Source organism: Triticum aestivum, chromosome 2A, assembly GCF_018294505.1.
Source record: "Triticum aestivum cultivar Chinese Spring chromosome 2A, IWGSC CS RefSeq v2.1, whole genome shotgun sequence".
Lineage (NCBI taxonomy): Eukaryota > Viridiplantae > Streptophyta > Magnoliopsida > Poales > Poaceae > Triticum > Triticum aestivum.
The window spans coordinates 421,071,750-421,090,575 of NC_057797.1; the positions used below are offsets into that span (position 1 = coordinate 421,071,750).

General features: G+C 44.7%; 1 protein-coding gene across 1 annotated transcript; it reads right to left on the bottom strand.

Annotated features, from left to right (window-relative positions):
- Positions 1 to 7,739: 7,739 nt before the first annotated feature.
- On the bottom strand, positions 7,740 to 18,460 carry LOC123188870 (suppressor of RPS4-RLD 1). The gene is made up of 23 exons (XM_044601143.1): positions 18,247 to 18,460; positions 18,007 to 18,116; positions 16,744 to 17,327; positions 16,636 to 16,680; positions 16,449 to 16,550; positions 16,295 to 16,375; positions 16,055 to 16,121; positions 15,773 to 15,873; positions 15,162 to 15,269; positions 14,318 to 14,388; positions 14,176 to 14,232; positions 13,343 to 13,451; positions 12,482 to 12,562; positions 11,200 to 11,286; positions 10,921 to 11,127; positions 9,955 to 10,259; positions 9,795 to 9,881; positions 9,605 to 9,704; positions 8,937 to 9,028; positions 8,787 to 8,825; positions 8,623 to 8,713; positions 8,340 to 8,437; positions 7,740 to 8,266 (listed from the first exon to the last, which is right to left on the bottom strand). The coding sequence occupies exons 1-23, from the start codon at positions 18,360 to 18,362 to the stop codon at positions 7,978 to 7,980; spliced, it is 3,027 nt and encodes a 1,008-aa protein (XP_044457078.1). The 5' UTR covers positions 18,363 to 18,460; the 3' UTR covers positions 7,740 to 7,977.
- Positions 18,461 to 18,826: the final 366 nt, after the last annotated feature.

An 18,826-nucleotide genomic window follows, 5' to 3' on the forward strand; every position in this document is an offset into this window, starting at 1 on the left:
TGCGGTCATGGCGGAAGTGCGGCAGCGGGTTCTCGGTGGCGTGGGCGGCGCCCAGCGACCACGCGCTGGTAGGTCAGGGGGGCGGCGGCGCCTTGGGTAGGTCGGCCGGCGGGAGGAGGCGCTGGGGGCGGCGAGATCCAGCGAGAGTGGCGGCGCTCAGGGGGAGGGGATCGAGGGAGGTCGGGGTGGGGATCGGGGCAGTGAGTGGGTGGGATGAAAGGGGAGCGATAGGCGCCGGCGCACCGGCCCAAATTTGGGTCGGGCCCAGGCCAGGCGTTGGATGCGTGCACGCACGTCCGTTAGATCTGGACTCCTCCTGTCGTCTTCTCTCCCAAAAATAAATCTGATGAAGCTCGTGAGGAACAGGAGCAGCGGTGCCGCTGGCACTCTCCATGGATGAGCGAACGACCAACCTCGAAGCACCATCACTTCACAGCCGCTTCGCCACTCGTCGCCACCCTCGCTGGTGGTCAGTGCCTCCCAAGCATTTCTCACCGGCTTCATGCATGCAACACCGAGCGCTTGCAGGTTGCAGTCACAAAGTGCCATGGGTCGCAGCTCCGGTTAACAAACGGGGCGCAGCTCCGGTGGCGGCGGTCGCCGGCTGCAGCGCTCCACGGACGAGCTTGCAATGTATTTTCCTCATTTTCTCGTCGTAGCAAAACTGCCTGCTAGTTGTAACAAACGTGAACAACGGTTGCAGCAAAAAAGCAGCTCCTATCATTGCCGCTCGCCATTGTCAGCTCACCGTTCTCTCGTTGAAGCTTTTTCAGAAGCGGGTTGAAGCTTTCTCATAGTCGGTTGCAGCTTTTCTCTGATTTTCGTCGCCAGTCACCGCCAAAAGAAGGGTGGTAACAAATTATGTCGCCGGTCGTAGCAAAAAATGATCGCGGTTGAAGCAAAAAATGTGGTCATCGTCGTCGCATGTTTAGCATCACCATTAATGATGTAGCAAATATCGATGATGGTAGTAGCAAACATTTACGACGGATGCAGCAAAACACGTCTCGCCATAGAACCAATGCAGCTCACGCGCTACAGGTTGCAGCTCGCCTTGTTACGGGTTGTAGCAAATTGCAATGATGGTTGTACCACTTTCACGGATAGAGAGAGAGAGGAGAGGGACCGAGGGAGGGTCAAGCTAGAGAATGCCCCTCATGGTAGCACTTGGGGGATGTTGTAGCAGCATCTGTGGGGGATTGTAGCAAATCGCGACTATGGTTGTGGCAGTTTCAAAGGTAGAGAGAGAGAGAGAGAGGAGATCAGGAAAGGGATGGCCAAGCTGGAGAACCCCCCTCGTAGCAGCACCTAGGGTAGCCATGGAGTTGTGCTCTAGCTGGGGAAGAAAAGGGGGAGGGATGAGTGGAGGAGAAAGCTACAAAGAAAAGATAAGAGAAGTACAGTGCATGGGCCAGAAAAAAGTATGAGTGCGTTGTCTCCCTGGTCGTACGATCCAGTTGGATCGTGTGGCCCGCGCGTGTCCGGCACACCGGATGGAAACGTTTCCCTTTATGTAATCGGTCCGGTGGGGTTATCAGGAGTTCGGGAAGACCTCGTGGCTCCTGTAGGGCGCGTCGTGATCCAAATAACTATTCTAATCCCGGAATTCGAATAGTGCCACTATATATATATGTATATGTATATATATATATATATATATATATATATGTATATATGTATATGTATATATATATGGGGGGATATTTCCAGGGATGTTAAATTATATATATAATAGTCTAAAAATATTTAGAATTATTTTATATGTAATTTAATATCAACGGGCCTTAAAAGGCAAAGAGGTGGAAGTCATCTTGGGCCACAAGGGCCCAAGAGGGGAGGCGCCCCTTCCTATAAGGAAGGAGGCCAAATTGGGAGGGGACCCCTGGCCGGCGCACGAAGGGGAAACTTTCCCTCTTGGTGGCAGCCCTCTCTCTCCCCTCTATCCTATATATACATGAGGATATGTGCTCTTTTATTCACACATGTTTATGGAGCCTCTTCTAGTTCTTCTCGTTCTAGTTTTAGTTGGTCCTAGTTGACTAATTAGAGCTTGGCTAATCCTCTATCCCTCATAACTAGAAGCCCCGTGTGATTCTAATCTCCTCCCTCTAATTCTCCTGTGATGATTAGCTCTGGACGGCGATGCGCTGCTGGATCGTGAAGGCTACACACTTGCAACCAAGTAGAGAGGTCGTGATTTTGGTCTTCGGTTTGAGGGACTGTTCGTGGGGGGGTAAGAGGGATCGGCCATCGACGGTTCGAGGGAGTCCAAGTACGATCTACACCGACACGTTCTTCTTCAGCTGCAACTCGGTGACGGTAACGATCGTGATTCCAACCCGTTATGCATCTTCATATTAATCTTGGGTGTGCATAGGCGCGGAATTTTTTGTTTTCTACTATGTTTCCCAATGGGTGGTGGTGCTTTGGCCAATGGAGTTGATGTTGATGCTTTGGCCAAAGAATATGGTGATGCTTTAGGGAAGCAAAGTAATCATTCTCCGGTCAATGTTGATGAAGATGATGATCGTGGTGCTATGGCCGGTGGTGGTGGCGGCGACGGTCTTGCCAACAATGATGTTGCTTGATTTGATCATGGCCGATGGGGCTTTGGTCATGTTTTATTTTGTTTGATTGCGCGTTTCTATGGACAAACTTGCTACCCCTTATATTGTGTGTGATTTTCCATGTGAACTATTGCGGCATGAATATTTATATGAATTTCTAGCTGATTTCGTGCATTTATATGAATTTCTGTTCATACGAGTTTACATGGTGTGTTCCACGTTAGAGCTCTTGCGGTACGCAAATAATTTTGCGAGTGGCCCTTGAAACGATTTTATGGGACGGGGATATGCAGGATCTGCTTACAATATCATCTGTACCCGACCCTAGCCAGACCGCGGTACACAGCGTGCTTCGCCGGTAGGCAGTGAGGCTGTGTCTAACCTTAGGGCATCTCAACATCGACCTACAAACCTCCCGCAACCATCTGTACCGCGCTGTCCAGACCGTGGAAGCCATCAGTGGTCCTGTATCGGTCTGAGGGGCGGTCCAGGCACGATTTCTACCGCAAACTGGAGAAAAATGTGGGGAGGGGTTTGCGGGATTCCAGACACGTGAAACGTTGCTCTCCATCCCCCCCCCCCTTAGCCCACCCAAAAGGAAGGAGGAGCCCGCGCTTTTGTAGCATCCCGCACTGTTCCGCGCCAAAATCCCCCACTCTCTTCTTCCATTCCCCGCCGCTCTCCATCCAATTACCGCTCTTTTCTCTCACCCTCTGCTTCCTTCCACCGCCGAGCATGGAACCGTCGAAGAACCTGTCAGAGATGGAGCCGGCAAAGGTGCCAGAGGCTCCTAGCATCACACTCATCCGGAAGATAAGCTCGGGGACGCGGCAAAATCGCCGCGTCAAAGCGAAGGCCACAAAGGAGGAGAAGCTCAAGAAGCGGTTGGTTGCCGATGAGCCTGGTGGTGGAGATGGACATGGAGGTTGTGGTGGTCGGTGCAGCCGTGGCAGACACAAGTAGACGGGCGCTCCGACAGTACAGACGGCATCGTGGCCAAAGCCTTAAAAGCCTCTGTACTACTACACTGCCAAGCAGCTCGGAACCCCCACCAGTACGGTGCCTTACATCGTAGGCGTTAACGGGGCACCGCTCTTCTCCGAGTATTCTTTGTCGTAGCTCGTCCGGGTGCGGCTGGCGACCGGGGAGCAGATGGGTGCCCGCATGCTATTCGCTACAATGCCTAGAGCGGGGGAGCCAGCGTACGACGCAGAGACGGAGATTCTCGACATCATCCACAACAGAGGCGAGGGAGGAGGAGGAGCACAAATCACCGAGTAAGTAACCTGATCACTGGCTGGATATGCTTTAGTTTTCTTGCTCACTAGACGGATATGCATTGTTTCACTTTGTAGCCTACTCGTGCTTGTGTGGTGTACAAGTTGAAGAAGAAGTCCTTCAGCGTCATGCATTGTTGGTTGAAGTTGAATGGGCAACCGAAGTGGAACCTTTTCATTGCCAAGACCGCCGCCCAAGCCAATGAGAAGAAACTTGTGACCCTGCCGACCCAACCCAAGAACCGCTGAAGAAGGTTAGAAGAAATTTACGGGGCAAGAAGAGGGAGGAGGAGAGGGCGAAGCGATAAGGTGTCGTGGCCAAGCCGACCAAGAGGTTCAAGGACATCTTGGCAAAGAAGGAGGAGGCATGCATGAGGCACTCGGACATCAAGGAGGAGAGGAAGGTGGAGAGGTTCAAATAGTTAATGGAGGCGACGGAGAAGAAGATCAAGCTTGAAGAGAGGAGGACCATGATCGAAGAGAGGAAGGACGCGCTCAAGGAAAAGAGGGTGAAGATCGCCGCCAATGCGGAGGACACCAAGATGTTGACCTTGATGTCGACTCTTTAGATGCCAATGTTAGAATGGTTGTGCAATCCGTCCACTACCAGATGTTGCAGTGGCAGAAAGATGAGTTGGCGGCGGCGGACGATGAGTACGCGACGGAGGCGGACGCGGAGGCTGCCTACGTGGCGGCGACAGCACCTCCTTGCTCGGGGAGCAGCTTGCTGGGATTGCCGGTCCAGCAGGGCAAAAATGCACGGACTACCGGACTGATTTTCTTTTGGATTCAGGCATGTAAAAACTAAGCATATTTGCCTCTTTTTGGTTGTGACCGGGGATGCGATCCAGCATGGGTGTGATCGGATGTGTTGTGTGGCGTACATTTGAATTTTAATTTACTGGCAGACATATACATGATACGGTTGGATGGCGGCCTCCTGCATCCGTGTCCACGGACTAGTCCCCCTGTCCGCGGACGGATGCGGGAGGGAATTTGCCGATTGTCGTTGGAGATGCCCTTAGAGCATTTACAGTCGGGCATCCCAAACCCTCCTCAAATGCCCGGGCGGGCCACCCAGTCACTGACCGGTCACGAAATTTCGACCCAGTCAGGCGCCTCAAATGGGCCTCAAATGCCCGGGCTGACCGACACCCCTCATATCCAGCCAAATATGGTGCGGACCCGGCCCACGCTGGCCCACCCGACCCCACATATATTCCTCCCCATCCGCTCGCTGGACCAAACCCTAGCCACTTCACTCCACTCCCCTCTACCATCCAAGCTCGTCTTCGACGGCGTCCGGCCGTGTCCGGCATGGCGGGAAGCGGATCCGGGTCCTTCACCACTAGATCCATCGACCCCGAGCTCATCCCATGCGGCCCCGAGGAGGAGATGGTCGTCCGGCTTGCACTCCGCCACTCCTGGGAGGAGGCCCATGCACAGCAGCGCTCTGACTCCTTCCTTTGGGAATTCATTGCGTCCGCTCAAATGGCGCATGGATCTGACGCTAGGGCAGCCGTCGCTGCCTCACCGGAGGCGGTGCGGTCCGTATGGCGTCCGAACATGGTGGCAGACGCGCAGCCCCTCCGTTAGCGTGCCATGGCCATGGATGCACAGTGGGCGTCGTCCGGCGCAAACATGGCACGCCGTGCCTACCGTGCGAGGCAGCGGGCACGAGTGGCGGCGGCAACCCTTGCGACGGTGGACGTCGGCGAGGTGGAGTCGCATTCTCCATGCCCCATACAGTGCACCAGTCCGAGCGCCGCAACCGCATAATGGTAGATGTCGCCGACTCGTCCCAGGATGGATCTATCATCGATCTAACATCCACCGGCACCCAACGGGTTCCGGGCTCCGACGAGGAAGAGTAAGGCATGGAAGGCGGCGATGCCTTGAGTCCCGTGAGCTGGCTCGTGTCCCATGTCCTACTCTACCTTGCCGGCGACTGGACCAACACTCTCGGGAGAGCAGCCGGCCGCCGAACATGGCCACGGCGATTGGACGAGCTCCTCTTAAAGATCGCTACGTTGCATGCAATAATATGGATTTAAGGTTTCTAATTTAAGGTATTCGGACGTGAATTATATTTTTTGAAGCATGATCGATCAGTGTCTGCGGATGCCGTCCGCGTGCGTTTTAGGGGCTAGATTTGCCTATCACAGTTGTAGATGCTCTTATTCTGAGTATGACTAGCTAAGCTGAACACAATCTCCCTTTCACCAGTGATCACAGACTGGATATCTCGCACGTGCACCATACTCCCTCCAATTTTGTATATAAGGCCACAAACCCATATTAGACTAGCCACGATGGATAGTAACATACACTAGTAACATACACATATTCCTAGACTATGTTACTACGTTCATAGTGGATAGTAACTTAAGTGTGGTAACATGCAAAGATTCATTTATTAAGTTGTAGACTTATATTGCATTGGGACATGTGATGTTACAGTAACTAGCTAAGTTACTACAACTATCTCTTTCTTCATTTACTCATTGCCACATAAGCAAATTTGCTGAGTTGGACTTGATGTTGCTGCTGAAGTTACTCTCACTGTGGCTAGTCTTACAGGTACCAAGATAGAAATTAATGGTCACTTAAGCCAATGTTGGAAACTAGTCTTTTCTCCTCACTTGACGTGTTAATTAATGTGTTTTTTCTCCAACGCACAACAAGACAACTCTCTCACTCCTCGTTGGTTGATTAATACGGTGCATTAAAACCAACCTTCTCACCCCCACATGCATGCATGGGATATCAATGTCCTTGATTGCTAGTACAAGGCAAATCTCATAAATTTTATCTCGATTGATGTTAGTGGCCTTGTATAGTTGCAAATTGTAATTTTAATAGTGGCTTTATATATAAAAATGAAGGAAGTACCTCGAGCGGTCACCGGATGTCGCATTGATCATCGCCACTGCCTCCGAGCAGTCCAGCTCAACCACTAGGGACACCGGAGTCCTGTGAATCGCAAGCTCCAGCCCCTCACGGCGAGCCTCCGGGCATGTAACTCCCTGTAGGCTGTGAAGATGATTGAGCCATCATGACCTCGCAGTACCATGTTGCTTCCAGCCTGTCCAGTAGCCGCTACAAGCCTACAAAGCTTCCATCAACGTTTAATTTTGCCCAGCCCTCTGGTGGTTTTTCCCAATGCAGCATCTCCTCGAGCTTGTGTGCAGCCGCATGAGATACAGGCTTCATGTTGCTAGCCATCAAGCCAGGCACCATCTTCCCCTTCTCCATGTCCCCATTGGGGAATTCCTCACTTTCAGTTTGACAAACTGTAATTTCACCTGCGGTTGTGCTCCTTCATCCCTGGCTGCCGCCTTCTTACTCCTCTCCTCCTTGTCAGTTCTCATGGCCTCTAACCTTCTTCCTCGCCTCCTCGGCTCATGTTTCAAGTGTTCCACCAGCGACAGTAGCAGATAAGGTGGTGATCGTTGCAACGAAATAAGATAAGAGATGTACTAATCTGTCCCATAATGTACGACGTTTTGCAGTTCAATTTAAACTGCAAAAACGTCCTTTGTTATGGGACGGAGGGAGTAGTAACTATGTGCAGGAGCCTTGCTGATCCTACCTGCGAACCCCTGCTACCGCGTAAGACCAGTAATCATCTGAATTTCACCCCTCATGCAAGCATGTGCCCCTTCAGTTGCAAACTCTGTGATAGGCTGCGGATTTACCTACATTTTGTTTGTGTTTCAGCAAGACCGTACGCATTCATGCGCCAGTGTGTGAGCTTTGCATCCTCCTTGCAATTTAACAAAACTTGACCTCAGTTCCATATATGCAATATGCAACAGATCATTGATAATACACGAGTCTTCTCATCTCCAGCAAAGAAAAAACATTCTCAAGCAAGAAAAGCATGCCCAGTTCATGCAACTAGAAATAATAAACACCCTTTAGGCAAGCAAATGTTCCATACATTATTTGTTACAACTTACAAAGAACAATTGTCCCAACGGAAAAATAATAAGTTTATTGTTCAAGTTACAACATTGCAGCATATAATTTAAACTGCAAGTCGAAAGCAAACTGCACTGCTAGAATTTATGCATGGTGAAACAAAGAAAATAATTAAAACAACCTGTATCATTTGTGAAACCATTCATAACTTATGTGTCGGCAGAAGTCAAGGCCGCTACGACCGATCCTGTCGTGCCGAAAGCAACGCTGACATCCGCATAATCTTTCAGGCTCTTGCTCATTTTTACAGATGGGTACAACCAGGGCTTAACAGCATCCACAAATGTGCCAGGATCTGGGGACAGGATCGCCTCCCAGTCGACCTGAACGCCTGGCGGGATGCTTGCTGTCACATCCATGCTTGCTGCCAGGAACAGGCCGAGCAGCACCACATAACCTACAACCGATGATCCTCTGGAGAGTGGCATGAAGTTGTACCTGCAAGTTACCCCAAATCAATTGGCACTTGGCGGCAGAGAAATAGACGAGAGTTGCAAGTTATGACTGGTACCAGTAATATGTCATGCGTAATATTGACGCCTTCACAGCATCAAGTGCATTGGAGTCACGCGTAGGATTTGGGTCGCTACAATACGCCTCGCAAATGGCCTGCAGAAGCATCATTAGAAGCAAATGTGGTCTATTATAACTTACTCTTTCCATTGCAACTGATGTGAAGTAACAGGTCCTCCAAAAATTGTAGCATCGCAGGATACAACATATTCAGAAGCAATTTGGTACTGCTAACTAAAGAACCAGCGACCAACAAGCAGAAGAAGAAATCTAAACTGTACCTCCCAGGCTGCGGTCATTTCTTCCTGGTATTCCTCCCATCTAGATGGTGTACAAGGAGTTCGTATGGCGAAGTCAAATCCTGTCTTACCCCTGTAATGCCATGATCACAAGTGAGCAGGACAGCAGGAAGGTATAGCAAAGAAAAAGTGTCCAGACAGCTTACACATTTTGAGTAGTTATCCTTGTCCCTTCAAGACGCCTCCTGAAAGAGGTTATGCTATGTTATTAAATAAGCACAAGATATGATGCTCATTACAAGTACTTCGCTTCAGTTTGGCACAGGAGCTATGATGAATAAAGACAAGCAACTTACCCCTGAAACGCAATACTATCACATCTAGTAGCAACCCAATAGGTCTCACCAACTACATTGTACAAATCTGAGCATGATGAGGCAACTTCTATCTGTAGGTTTTATTATCATGAAAATACTGGTTAGTTTGCGAACATAATATAGTAAGCTTCACTTGAACCATCAAAGGCGGAAGAAAGCCATGACAAACAAAGCATAATATTAGAATCAATCAACTCCTAGGTACCTACTGAAAATTTATCCAAACAGAAATCTATACTTGAGATTTTAGAGCTGATTGGGGATCACAATTTTGCTTATTTGTTTAGATATAGATGTAATGGAGTTACACAACCTTCTTTCTCTCTTGCAATCCTCCACTAGTTCCAATGTGACATTATACAACTAAAAGATAATTAGTTTGCTTGACTTCTACTCCCTCCGTTCCTAAATATTTGTCTTTCTAGAGATTTCAACAAGTGACTACATACGGAGCACAATGAGTGAATCTACACTCTAAAATATGTCTATATACATCCGTATGTGGTAGTCCATTTGAAATTTCTTAAAAGATAAATATTTAGGAACGGAGGGAGTAATAAGCATATGAGCCAAAACTTCACATTAAGGATAAATATTGATATGGTTGTGCACTCATGGCACTCAAAACATATTATTGCGCAGCTTACGTTTTTCAACTTCTCAATATCTGTAAGGAAAATTGCACGATCCTCTGCATTATTGACATACTTCAAGTCAAGCATAATGGTTTTCGCAGCTTCCAAAGTTCTGTCATGTAAAAGAAAATAAGCTAGGACTATCAGGGGCTGACCACAAATAACCAAACAGCAAAGTAAAACATCATGAGTGTCTACAAACCTTAGGTAATATGGATAGTAGCGAACAATTTTCGCTTGACCAAGAAGCAATGGGGTGTGAGAACCAAAACCAGAATTGAACTCTTCACTGGTACATCACAAAAGAAGTTAAGCAAGAAAATGGTTTAACAGATCACTCCTCGTGCAAGTATTTAGCTCACCTTAGCTTATTGACCCAAACAACTGGATCACAAGGTTCAGAAATCTGTCTCCACTTGACAGCAATATTATAGACATCCTGCCAGGACAGAGAAATCCCAGACGAAACCCTTTCCTCACTTGGACTAGATGTTGGAGATCCAGCGGATAAAGTACTGGTGCTACAGTAGCCTCCCCTGTTTACGCTCATGTTATGCTTATCCCTTCTCCTGACTAACTTTGCACTGTTCTTCGGATTTCTCAGAAAGCGCCAAGCCTTGGAAACTTTCTGAGCAATCTCAATAGCAGCTAAGCCAGCCATGCGGTACTACAAAAGGAAAATATAGCCTCAGTAAATAGAACGATGACAAAGCAAAGCATCAGGATATGGTCATTGGAACACTCCGACAAATGAATTTAGAAACTATAAAACGAGGATGGAGAACTGAAATAACAGAATGATCTGATTTGCGCAAATATGAAACAGCTGACCCCACACCCTAATGAAACAAGGCCGCTTTGATCAAATTCTGAAAATATGAACTATGACAAAAAAGTACAGCAGAAAAAAGAGTAATCAAGTGCACCAGTAGCCAACCTCTGCAAACACCAAAACAACAGGCATAGCTTTGTATGTTCTATAATCAAGGCATATTTATCTTCGATTGATACTGCCAACAAGAATGTTCTATGTATTTCTCGTATATACATCACAAAAAGGACATGGGAGGTATCAGAAAGTACTCCCTCTTTAACATTCATCAGAATGTTTACCATCAGTTGACATCAACCTCTTCAAGAACGTCACATTCAATTCGAAGAAAATTGTACTCCACTTAATTGACAATGTTAGTGATTCAAAAGGCATAGGAAGGAGGTCATGATGCACTACGAACATCCATTCACTATCTCAGATAAGTTAAACATTTAAACAGCATTTTGATGATGAAGCAGCAATGCAGAATCTGCAGAAATTCCAGGAAGGATACCTGGCGTTGATTCGGCAAGAAGCCGCGGCAATTATACTGAATCTTCTTCCCAATTGAATCTGCGGCTAGGAGAAGACTAGTTTGATGCTTTGTGAACTTGAAGTCTTGCTTATTAAGACGCCCACTTCTAAGTGAGATCCGTAATGGTGGTTGGCGATATACCTTTTCGGCCACATTTTTTGGGTGCAGTCGTTTGCACCAATATTCCTATTGCCATAAAGAAATTTAATTGATGCACCACAAAGATTATAGTAAGATAGATTTGAAGATGAAGTTAACCTTGAATAGTGGATCAACATCATCATCAATGTTGAACTGAGAGAACTCTAAATTCGCCTTAGAAGCAGTGTACAGAGCAATTTCCTTCTGCAAGAAGTAGCACATAAGAAAATCATGGTCAGCATATACAAATATAAAGGAGTATAAGGCAAGTCAGTAAATATTAAAACCTGCCCAAGAGCCACAACATTTGCATTTGATAAAAGCTGCTGGAGCTGAGCCAGGCATTAGAAAAATACCAATAGTGCACTATGCTAGTTGTTGCAAGAGAACGGCAGCTAAGTATACCTACAAATAAATATTTACAATCTACATAAACAGAAGGTTGACCTTGTAAAACTGAATGATGACTTAACAGACACTGTGGTTTTGGATTCAATGTTACAAGTCTTTGGTTTGCAGGATTACAATGGCATGCCTAGCCTTCTCCAATCCTAGAAAGTGGCATATAATCAACCAAAGGGCATTAAATTACACCATAGGAACTGAGTGTATAGTGGCCCATAGGAAAATTTCATAAGGTTACTAATAGTCCTACAGATCAAATAACCTCTATAGGTACGATTCCTAAAAATTAAATTTCTAAAAAACAAAGAGGCCCACATATGTAAATATCGCTGGAAAAGCAAAAAAGGACAGCAGGCCAGGTTTTAGTACAATTTACTTGAAATGCATTCGGATAATATATCCTTTTTTGATTGGGTATGGCTCCATTCATGTGGCCCGCCACGCCAATCAGTCAGACATATTTTACTTAATGTTGTATAGTCAATATACCAAACTTTCATTCGAAACCCCGATATATTATTACTACGAAAGATAATGAATGATTGACGGGTCTAGTTCAAACTCTCGCTTTTTCCGACCCGGGGAAATTGCCAAAACATTTGACGGTTGCCACGTTGGAATATAAAGGACTGGTAAATAAAATCCTAGATAGGAAATTTGGTAGGTCTAACAATACATGAGTTGTTAGTGGTAGAATATTACTCTCGATAGACTTCAACTTAACAGATAAGGAAGGTTTGTAAAAATTTATACCCCTTCCCCTTTCAAATCCTGCAATTTTTAGCCTGACAAGTTAGTGATAAATAATAGCTGTGTTATCTTATGTGGATTTCAGAAAGGGAAGGATGGGGCTGAAGCTTTTGTACTAGTTGGAACAAAACATATGTTCTTTCACATGTTGACATTTTACATGGCTTGCAGATTTTCATATCACGGAGTATGGTTATGTGTTCTGATATTAAGAACAGCAAATGAGAAGGAAGAAACTGTGTACCTGATAGAAGGCTAAACATTGCAGCACAAACTTATCCATGGAATCAAGCTCCAGATCGAGTACGTCATCATAATCTTTGATCTTGAATGGAAAAAGATGTGGACATCAGGAATAAAATAATAAACAGTCTTAAATTTGCTGCAGTCCATGAATAAAACTAGGAATTCAGAAGAGCAGTAACATATGGAAAAGAAAAAGATGCAGATGAAATCAGCTCAGCAAGAATCTTAGTAGTTCTAATAAAGTATCCTTCCTACCTATATATTATATTATATTATATATACCTATAAAGGTTGGAGTTGGTGGTGAGTTCACATGTGGGACCAACAACCTTGTATAATAAATAAATAAATGCACTCCTATCCACATGCGGACAAGCAACCTTCCAAAAGACGTAAATAAACAAATGTACATTTACTTCATGTAAGATCAACCCTCTTGTAAAAGGCACTAATGACAAATGCAGAAATGAGACTCTTAACTCGAAATTACGCTCTTGGTTTTGTTCTCCCAACCAATTCCTCCAGTGATATATCATAGCATAAGAGCGAACAAATTTGTAGTTCCAAAACGGAGATAAGCCTCGTCCTCCTATCCGATCCATGACAGTGTGCAGACAACTTACTAACATCTATCCTGTGTTTCAAAATTCGAAATGCTGTCTCACTTCAAATCTTGCAAAGGGCCTACTATGGTCGCTTAAGATTCTCTAATGCCTGTCACATGTCGGACACCAACGTCTTTCGATGATCTCCTAAGCCAGTGGCCGAACTACTCGTCTTTTTATGGCTTCAAAGCAACGCGTCGGCATTGTGCTAGTAATTATAATTCGCTAGTTCATTAAACAAGAGGGCAACGTACCGCAGCCTTATATTCTCCAATCGCATGATGGCAAGAGGCACGCAGGTATAGGCACTCAATACTTGAAGCATCAAGTGTCAAAGCAGTTGATAACTCTTTAATAGCACTCCTGCAAAACCAAAGTTGGGTTAAGAGTGACATTGGCAAGCTACCAGTTTGAGCTGAAAACACTGTAGTCATTACCACTAACAAAGAAAACAATCTATCTGCAGGTACAACTCGCTCATGTATTAGGTAGTAGGTTCAGAATTGAAGATAAACCTCATTATCCTTGTATACGAAAATCAAATATGGTGGTGTCTAAACCCAGCTCATGCTCCCAACACACTATGAGTCACTTTGTCCCTACTAATCTACTGGGTACCAAACACTTTGAAAATGACATTCATCATATTTTACCCGCTCGCATATCAACATCCAAAAGTATGCAGACAAAACTAAATATGATTATTTTTCAATAAATTATGATAAAACTATAGTAACTATACCCGAAGAAGCAGATGTATGCCATAAACAGGCAACACAACTACGGAAGTGTTAAGAGAATTAACTCAAACATTAACATGTAGATGTATGTATGATGACATGTAGTACTCCCTCCGTCCCAAATTACTTGTCTTAGATTTGTCTAGATACAGATGTATCTAGATACGTTTTAGATACATCCGTATCTAGACAAATCTAAGACAAATAATTTGGGACGGAGGTTGTACAACTTAACACATTTCTTCAGTTTAACAGCACCACATGTTGGTGGGCAGAGGGGGCATCTATATGTCACAGATTATATAGCATATTAACATAAAGATATAAGTATCAGCAAAAGGAATTACCTATGCCTACCCATTCCATGGTAGAGAATTCCACGTAGATGGTATGCTTTTGAAAACCTAGTAGGAAAATAAAATAATTGAGTAAAGAAAATAAATAGTCCAGTTAGGCAGAAGATGAACAATAATGAACACTGAAATTCACCTCGAGTCAATTTGAAGAACTTTCTCAAGGTTATCCAACATCTTCTCTGGATAAGCCAAATCAAGATAAAGCTACAACAGAAGACACCACAGAGTGGCAATTAATCAGCTCCTTACCAAAGAACAAATGTGCTTCTGGTATAATACAGAACACAAACATAAGCTTTGTTACAGAAAGTTAAATAGCTATGCTAAAGCCCACTTAAGGTACCCGAAGGCTGTATATGTGACCCCTCTTCTAAAACAAGAGTCGTGCTTAGACTAGATTCTTGAGTAACACTACTGTTTACTGGATTTTACCTAGGACAACTGCCAGACTCTTTGATAACACTTACCTATAGCATGATGAATTACTTCATGTAGTTGCTAAGTTACAGAGAAGACCAATCTTAGATCAGTAATTTGGCAACTTATCAGAATAATGCAAATCAAGTAATCTAACATGTAAGTTGAATTATCATGTGCAAGTACTTTTAATGTAAGTAGGGTTACGTCGACAGCTGAATTTACCACATGCAGTAACGAAATTACAAACTATTCCCTCTGTAAGTAGTGATCTAAAAGGTCTTATATTTCTTTACAGAGGGAGTACTAGCGATCTTAAACAGTATAGCTATAACCCCTACAAAATGAAATATACTCCTTCCATTCCTAAACATAAGTCTTTTTAGAGATTCCAATATGGACTACATACGGAGCAAAATGAGTGAATCTACACTCTAAAGTATGTCTATATACATCCGTATCTAGTCCATATTGGAATCTCTAAAAAGACTTAAATTTAGAAACGGAGGGAGTAGAAGGCATGGAAATTGCACACAGATCTCTAGGATCACAGAATAAACCTGAGAAAGGTGAGCCCAGCTATCCAGAAAACTCCCATCGTATTTTATGCCAAGGAGATGCTCGTCTTCAGCACGTTTGTACTCTCCAACTGCTGAAAGAGTAAGACCCTACAGTAATACAAAGATTATTACTCCAAAAGTAGCAGCAAAGCAAAAGAATCTTCATAGAAGCAAATACCTAATGGCTCATTCATTCAAATATCTGAAATTTTGCATTCTCTTGCATGCCACTTAAGAGTGCAGAAGCAAACAAGATTGGTTATCGTCTCAGAACTGACTAAAATTCAAACATTGTTGCATTACTATGTGTTCATGAGGAAAACAATTCCTCGAGGACTTATGGCTTTTATTAAGATTGTTTACTCAAACCCTAAGGCAATTCAAACATGGAATCTAGCTTGGAATGAAATTCAAATTGCGAAGGTACAAAGGAAAGGGTTTGTACAGAAGGAACACCGTTGATTCTCAAAATAAAACCCAAAGTAGGATCCAATAGTGAAAGTACATCTTTTTACACCAAAGAAAGTGCCAATTTGATGCAAAGGAAAAGATTTCCATTTGATTCTTGGAAGGATGGAGTTTGTGGACAAGGGGTAAAAACATTTACTTACCAAGTAAGTGTGTGCAGAACTGTTTTTCTTGTCACGCTTCACACATGTTGAGAGATCTTCTACTGCGGAATTGTAGTCCTTGAATTTGAAGTTCACAATTCCTACCATAAGCCAGTATGTGGTATCAGAATACAAGAGTGTGCTCTAACAACCTACCTATAACACTTTACTACTAAAATGCAAGGCAGCACGAATTGATCATGGAGCCCTCCTGGCCTTTCGTTTTCATCAAAAGATATATGAGAAATGACATTAGGCAAGATGAGATTTGGCTGTAGGTACCCCTTTCATGTAAAATATCAGGAGAATTTGGTTCAAATTCCAATGCTTTAGTCAAGTCGTCAATAGCCTGAAAAGAGAAGGAATAACAATATAAAATAGAATATAGCTTCATGTTTGTTAACGTATTGCTCTTACAATGCGACTACTACCATACAATATCAGAGTTTTCTGAAATATAATCTGTCTTTATCGACTTGACCCATATTAGTTTTGAAGTTTACACAAATATAGCAAGCTTGCCTCGACAAACTCTCCTAAAGCAGCGCGAGCTTGTCCCCGCCGCTTCCACGCCTCCCCAGCTGATGGATTTGATTGTATAGCCTGCCATTAGAGTAAGATCGTAAGGTCATTTCACACGAAAGTAAAGGGGAAGATCTGAATTTAAAAGTTCTACCTTGGTGAAGTCAGAAATAGCAGAGTCCAGTTCTCTTTGAAATGCATATGCTGTACCTCTCCCAATTAGTGCCTCTGGATAAGTTGGAGTTTCCCGCAGTATCTGCAAATGTAAGTGCAGATTGTCAGGTTCCTTTTCTGATTAGAGAGAATAAGCGAGAAAAACTGATAATAGACCAAAACAACACCTGATCAAAAATGGATATTGCTTGGTCGTACCTTCCTTCGTTTACCTGAAAAGATGTAGCTCAGTGATAATGGTCAAGATATGAATAACGCAAGTCCATCTAAAATACCTGTGCAATGCCTCGCGATAGTCGAAAATCCAAACTTATTGATTTGGATGATTTTGACACTTTTGTAGCAAACAGTGCTTGATCTAGTGTTATGGTTTCATCGGAACTTCTTCTCTCCTCCACATCTTCAGCCTGGCCATTTGTTTCTTTTTTAACTTTTGCTTTGTTTTTCTTATCTGTCTTTGGCTGTTTCTTGGGAGTTTGATGTGTCACTGTGGTGTCTTTTGCTGGACTGACAGAATCTTTATGGTCTTTACTGTTGTTAGGTAACAGTGCATCACTATTTGATAAAGATTTGGAATTTGCAGTGTTCTCTTCACACACAACAGTTTTTGTATCAGTTGTAGCTGCAGTGAATGACGTGTTGATAAAACGATCTTCTGAGATAACAACTTTGGTATCACATGGTGATGCATCCACAACGTCTTCACACTCAACCGTCTCATAAATTTTAACAGAAGAAACTAATTCTTCCAATTCCAGCAACTGTTTCAGGTCAATTGTGTCACGGACAGCAATCTCATGTCCTTGCTCCCAAGCAACCAAAGCTTCCTCATTTTTCCCCAATGCGCACAGTGCCTTGCCTGATTAAAAATGATAATAATGTAAAAGCTAATGGTGAAATTTGCTTCAAAACAACGGTATCCATATGTAAAAGAAATAGAGATGATATCTACGGAAGCTTCACTGGAAAAAATGAACTTTCTTCATTCAGGTGTTCTTTTGATCATTGGTGTACCTCCGACGGAGGCTTCGACGGTGGCAGGGAAGAGGTACAAAGAGGGAAGGCACGGGGATGAAAAGGAAAGTAAATTGCAGAAAGAGAAAGTAGCATATGTAACACAAGGCTCACATCACATAAATTTTGTAATTACACCATACTTGAATCAGCTGTGCATTAATGGCATCCACGCCTCTACCGTTGTTTGACAAGTGTCGGAATACACTTAGGTCCTTTTCCTATGAGCAACAGTTTATTTTCTGAGATCGTAACTAGAAGCTTCGACTTACAGCAAAACAGAGACATGGGATGGATACACGCTCATAAAGCTACTATACTCTTCGGTTCATGGGACATCATGAAATTACATAGGAAACAGTGAGTCCAGGCATTCAGGTTGCACTAACAAAATCTGATGGGCTATCAACACCCAAATACATCTAGCAGTGGCAGTTGATCCCCAAGCACAGATCAGGTAAGGCAAATCCACGACTGTGCGGGGAAGAACGAGAGGATGCATAGGGGGCAGCGAGAGTCCCTACCTTTGAGGACATAGGCCTGGAGAAGCGCGGGGTCGAGCTGCAGCGCGCGGTCACAGTCCTTGACGACGTGCTTGTGGAGCTCGAGCTGGAAGTAGCAGAAGGCCCGGTTGCTGCGAGGGGGGAGAAAGACAGATTCGGGATCGCCGAGTCATAACCCGTAACCCTAGACTGCTACAGTAGATCAGAGACCCCGTGGGGGCGGATCGGGGGGGGGGGGGGGGTGAGGAAGCAGTAGTGTACCAGAGGTCGTGGATGGAGGAGGGGGAGCGGGCGAGGATGGAGTCGAGGAGGCGTATGGCCTTGGACCAGTTGCGGCCGCTGCAGAGGCGCGCGAGCTCCCCGCGGTCGGAGCCCATGGCGGCGGCGATCGGTCGCCGGAGGAGGTCAGGGTGGGGGAACGAGCGGATGAGAGGTGTAGGCGAGGATTTGAGAATTGAGGGGGGCCACCTCACTTGCTCTGAGTTCTGCGCGACTTTAGCGCGTGGACCCCTCTCTTTTTCGGATTTTCTGTTAGGGTTGTTACTGCTGAATTTTGCTTTGCTTCGGATCTTCTTTTATTTGGCTTTGATTTTCTCCTCGAAATAGGCTTTCTCGCCGCTATATAGATATAGCAACAACCCGATATATCTAAGAATTCACTGCTGGGATAGGCAGCACAAGCAAGCCCAAAAAAATAAAAAATAAAAAGAAATTAATGACAACAAAGTCAGATCGACGAAACGATGATGATCCAGAGCCGCTGCGCCCTTCGGAGATTTCCACCACACTCCTAGCACTTCGGACCACTGCATACCAAACAACACCTTCATAAAGGAACGCG

Coding starts and splice junctions, on each gene's coding strand:
- LOC123188870 (XM_044601143.1), bottom strand. CDS start 18,362: ATGGGCTCCGACCGCGGGGAGCTCGCGCGCCTCTGCAGCGGCCGCAAC. Junction 18,117..18,246: donor TCCTCCATCCACGACCTCTG/GTACACTACTGC, acceptor CCCCCCTCGCAG/CAACCGGGCCTTCTGCTACT. Junction 8,826..8,936: donor GATAGTATTGCGTTTCAGGG/GTAAGTTGCTTG, acceptor AACCTCTTTCAG/GAGGCGTCTTGAAGGGACAA.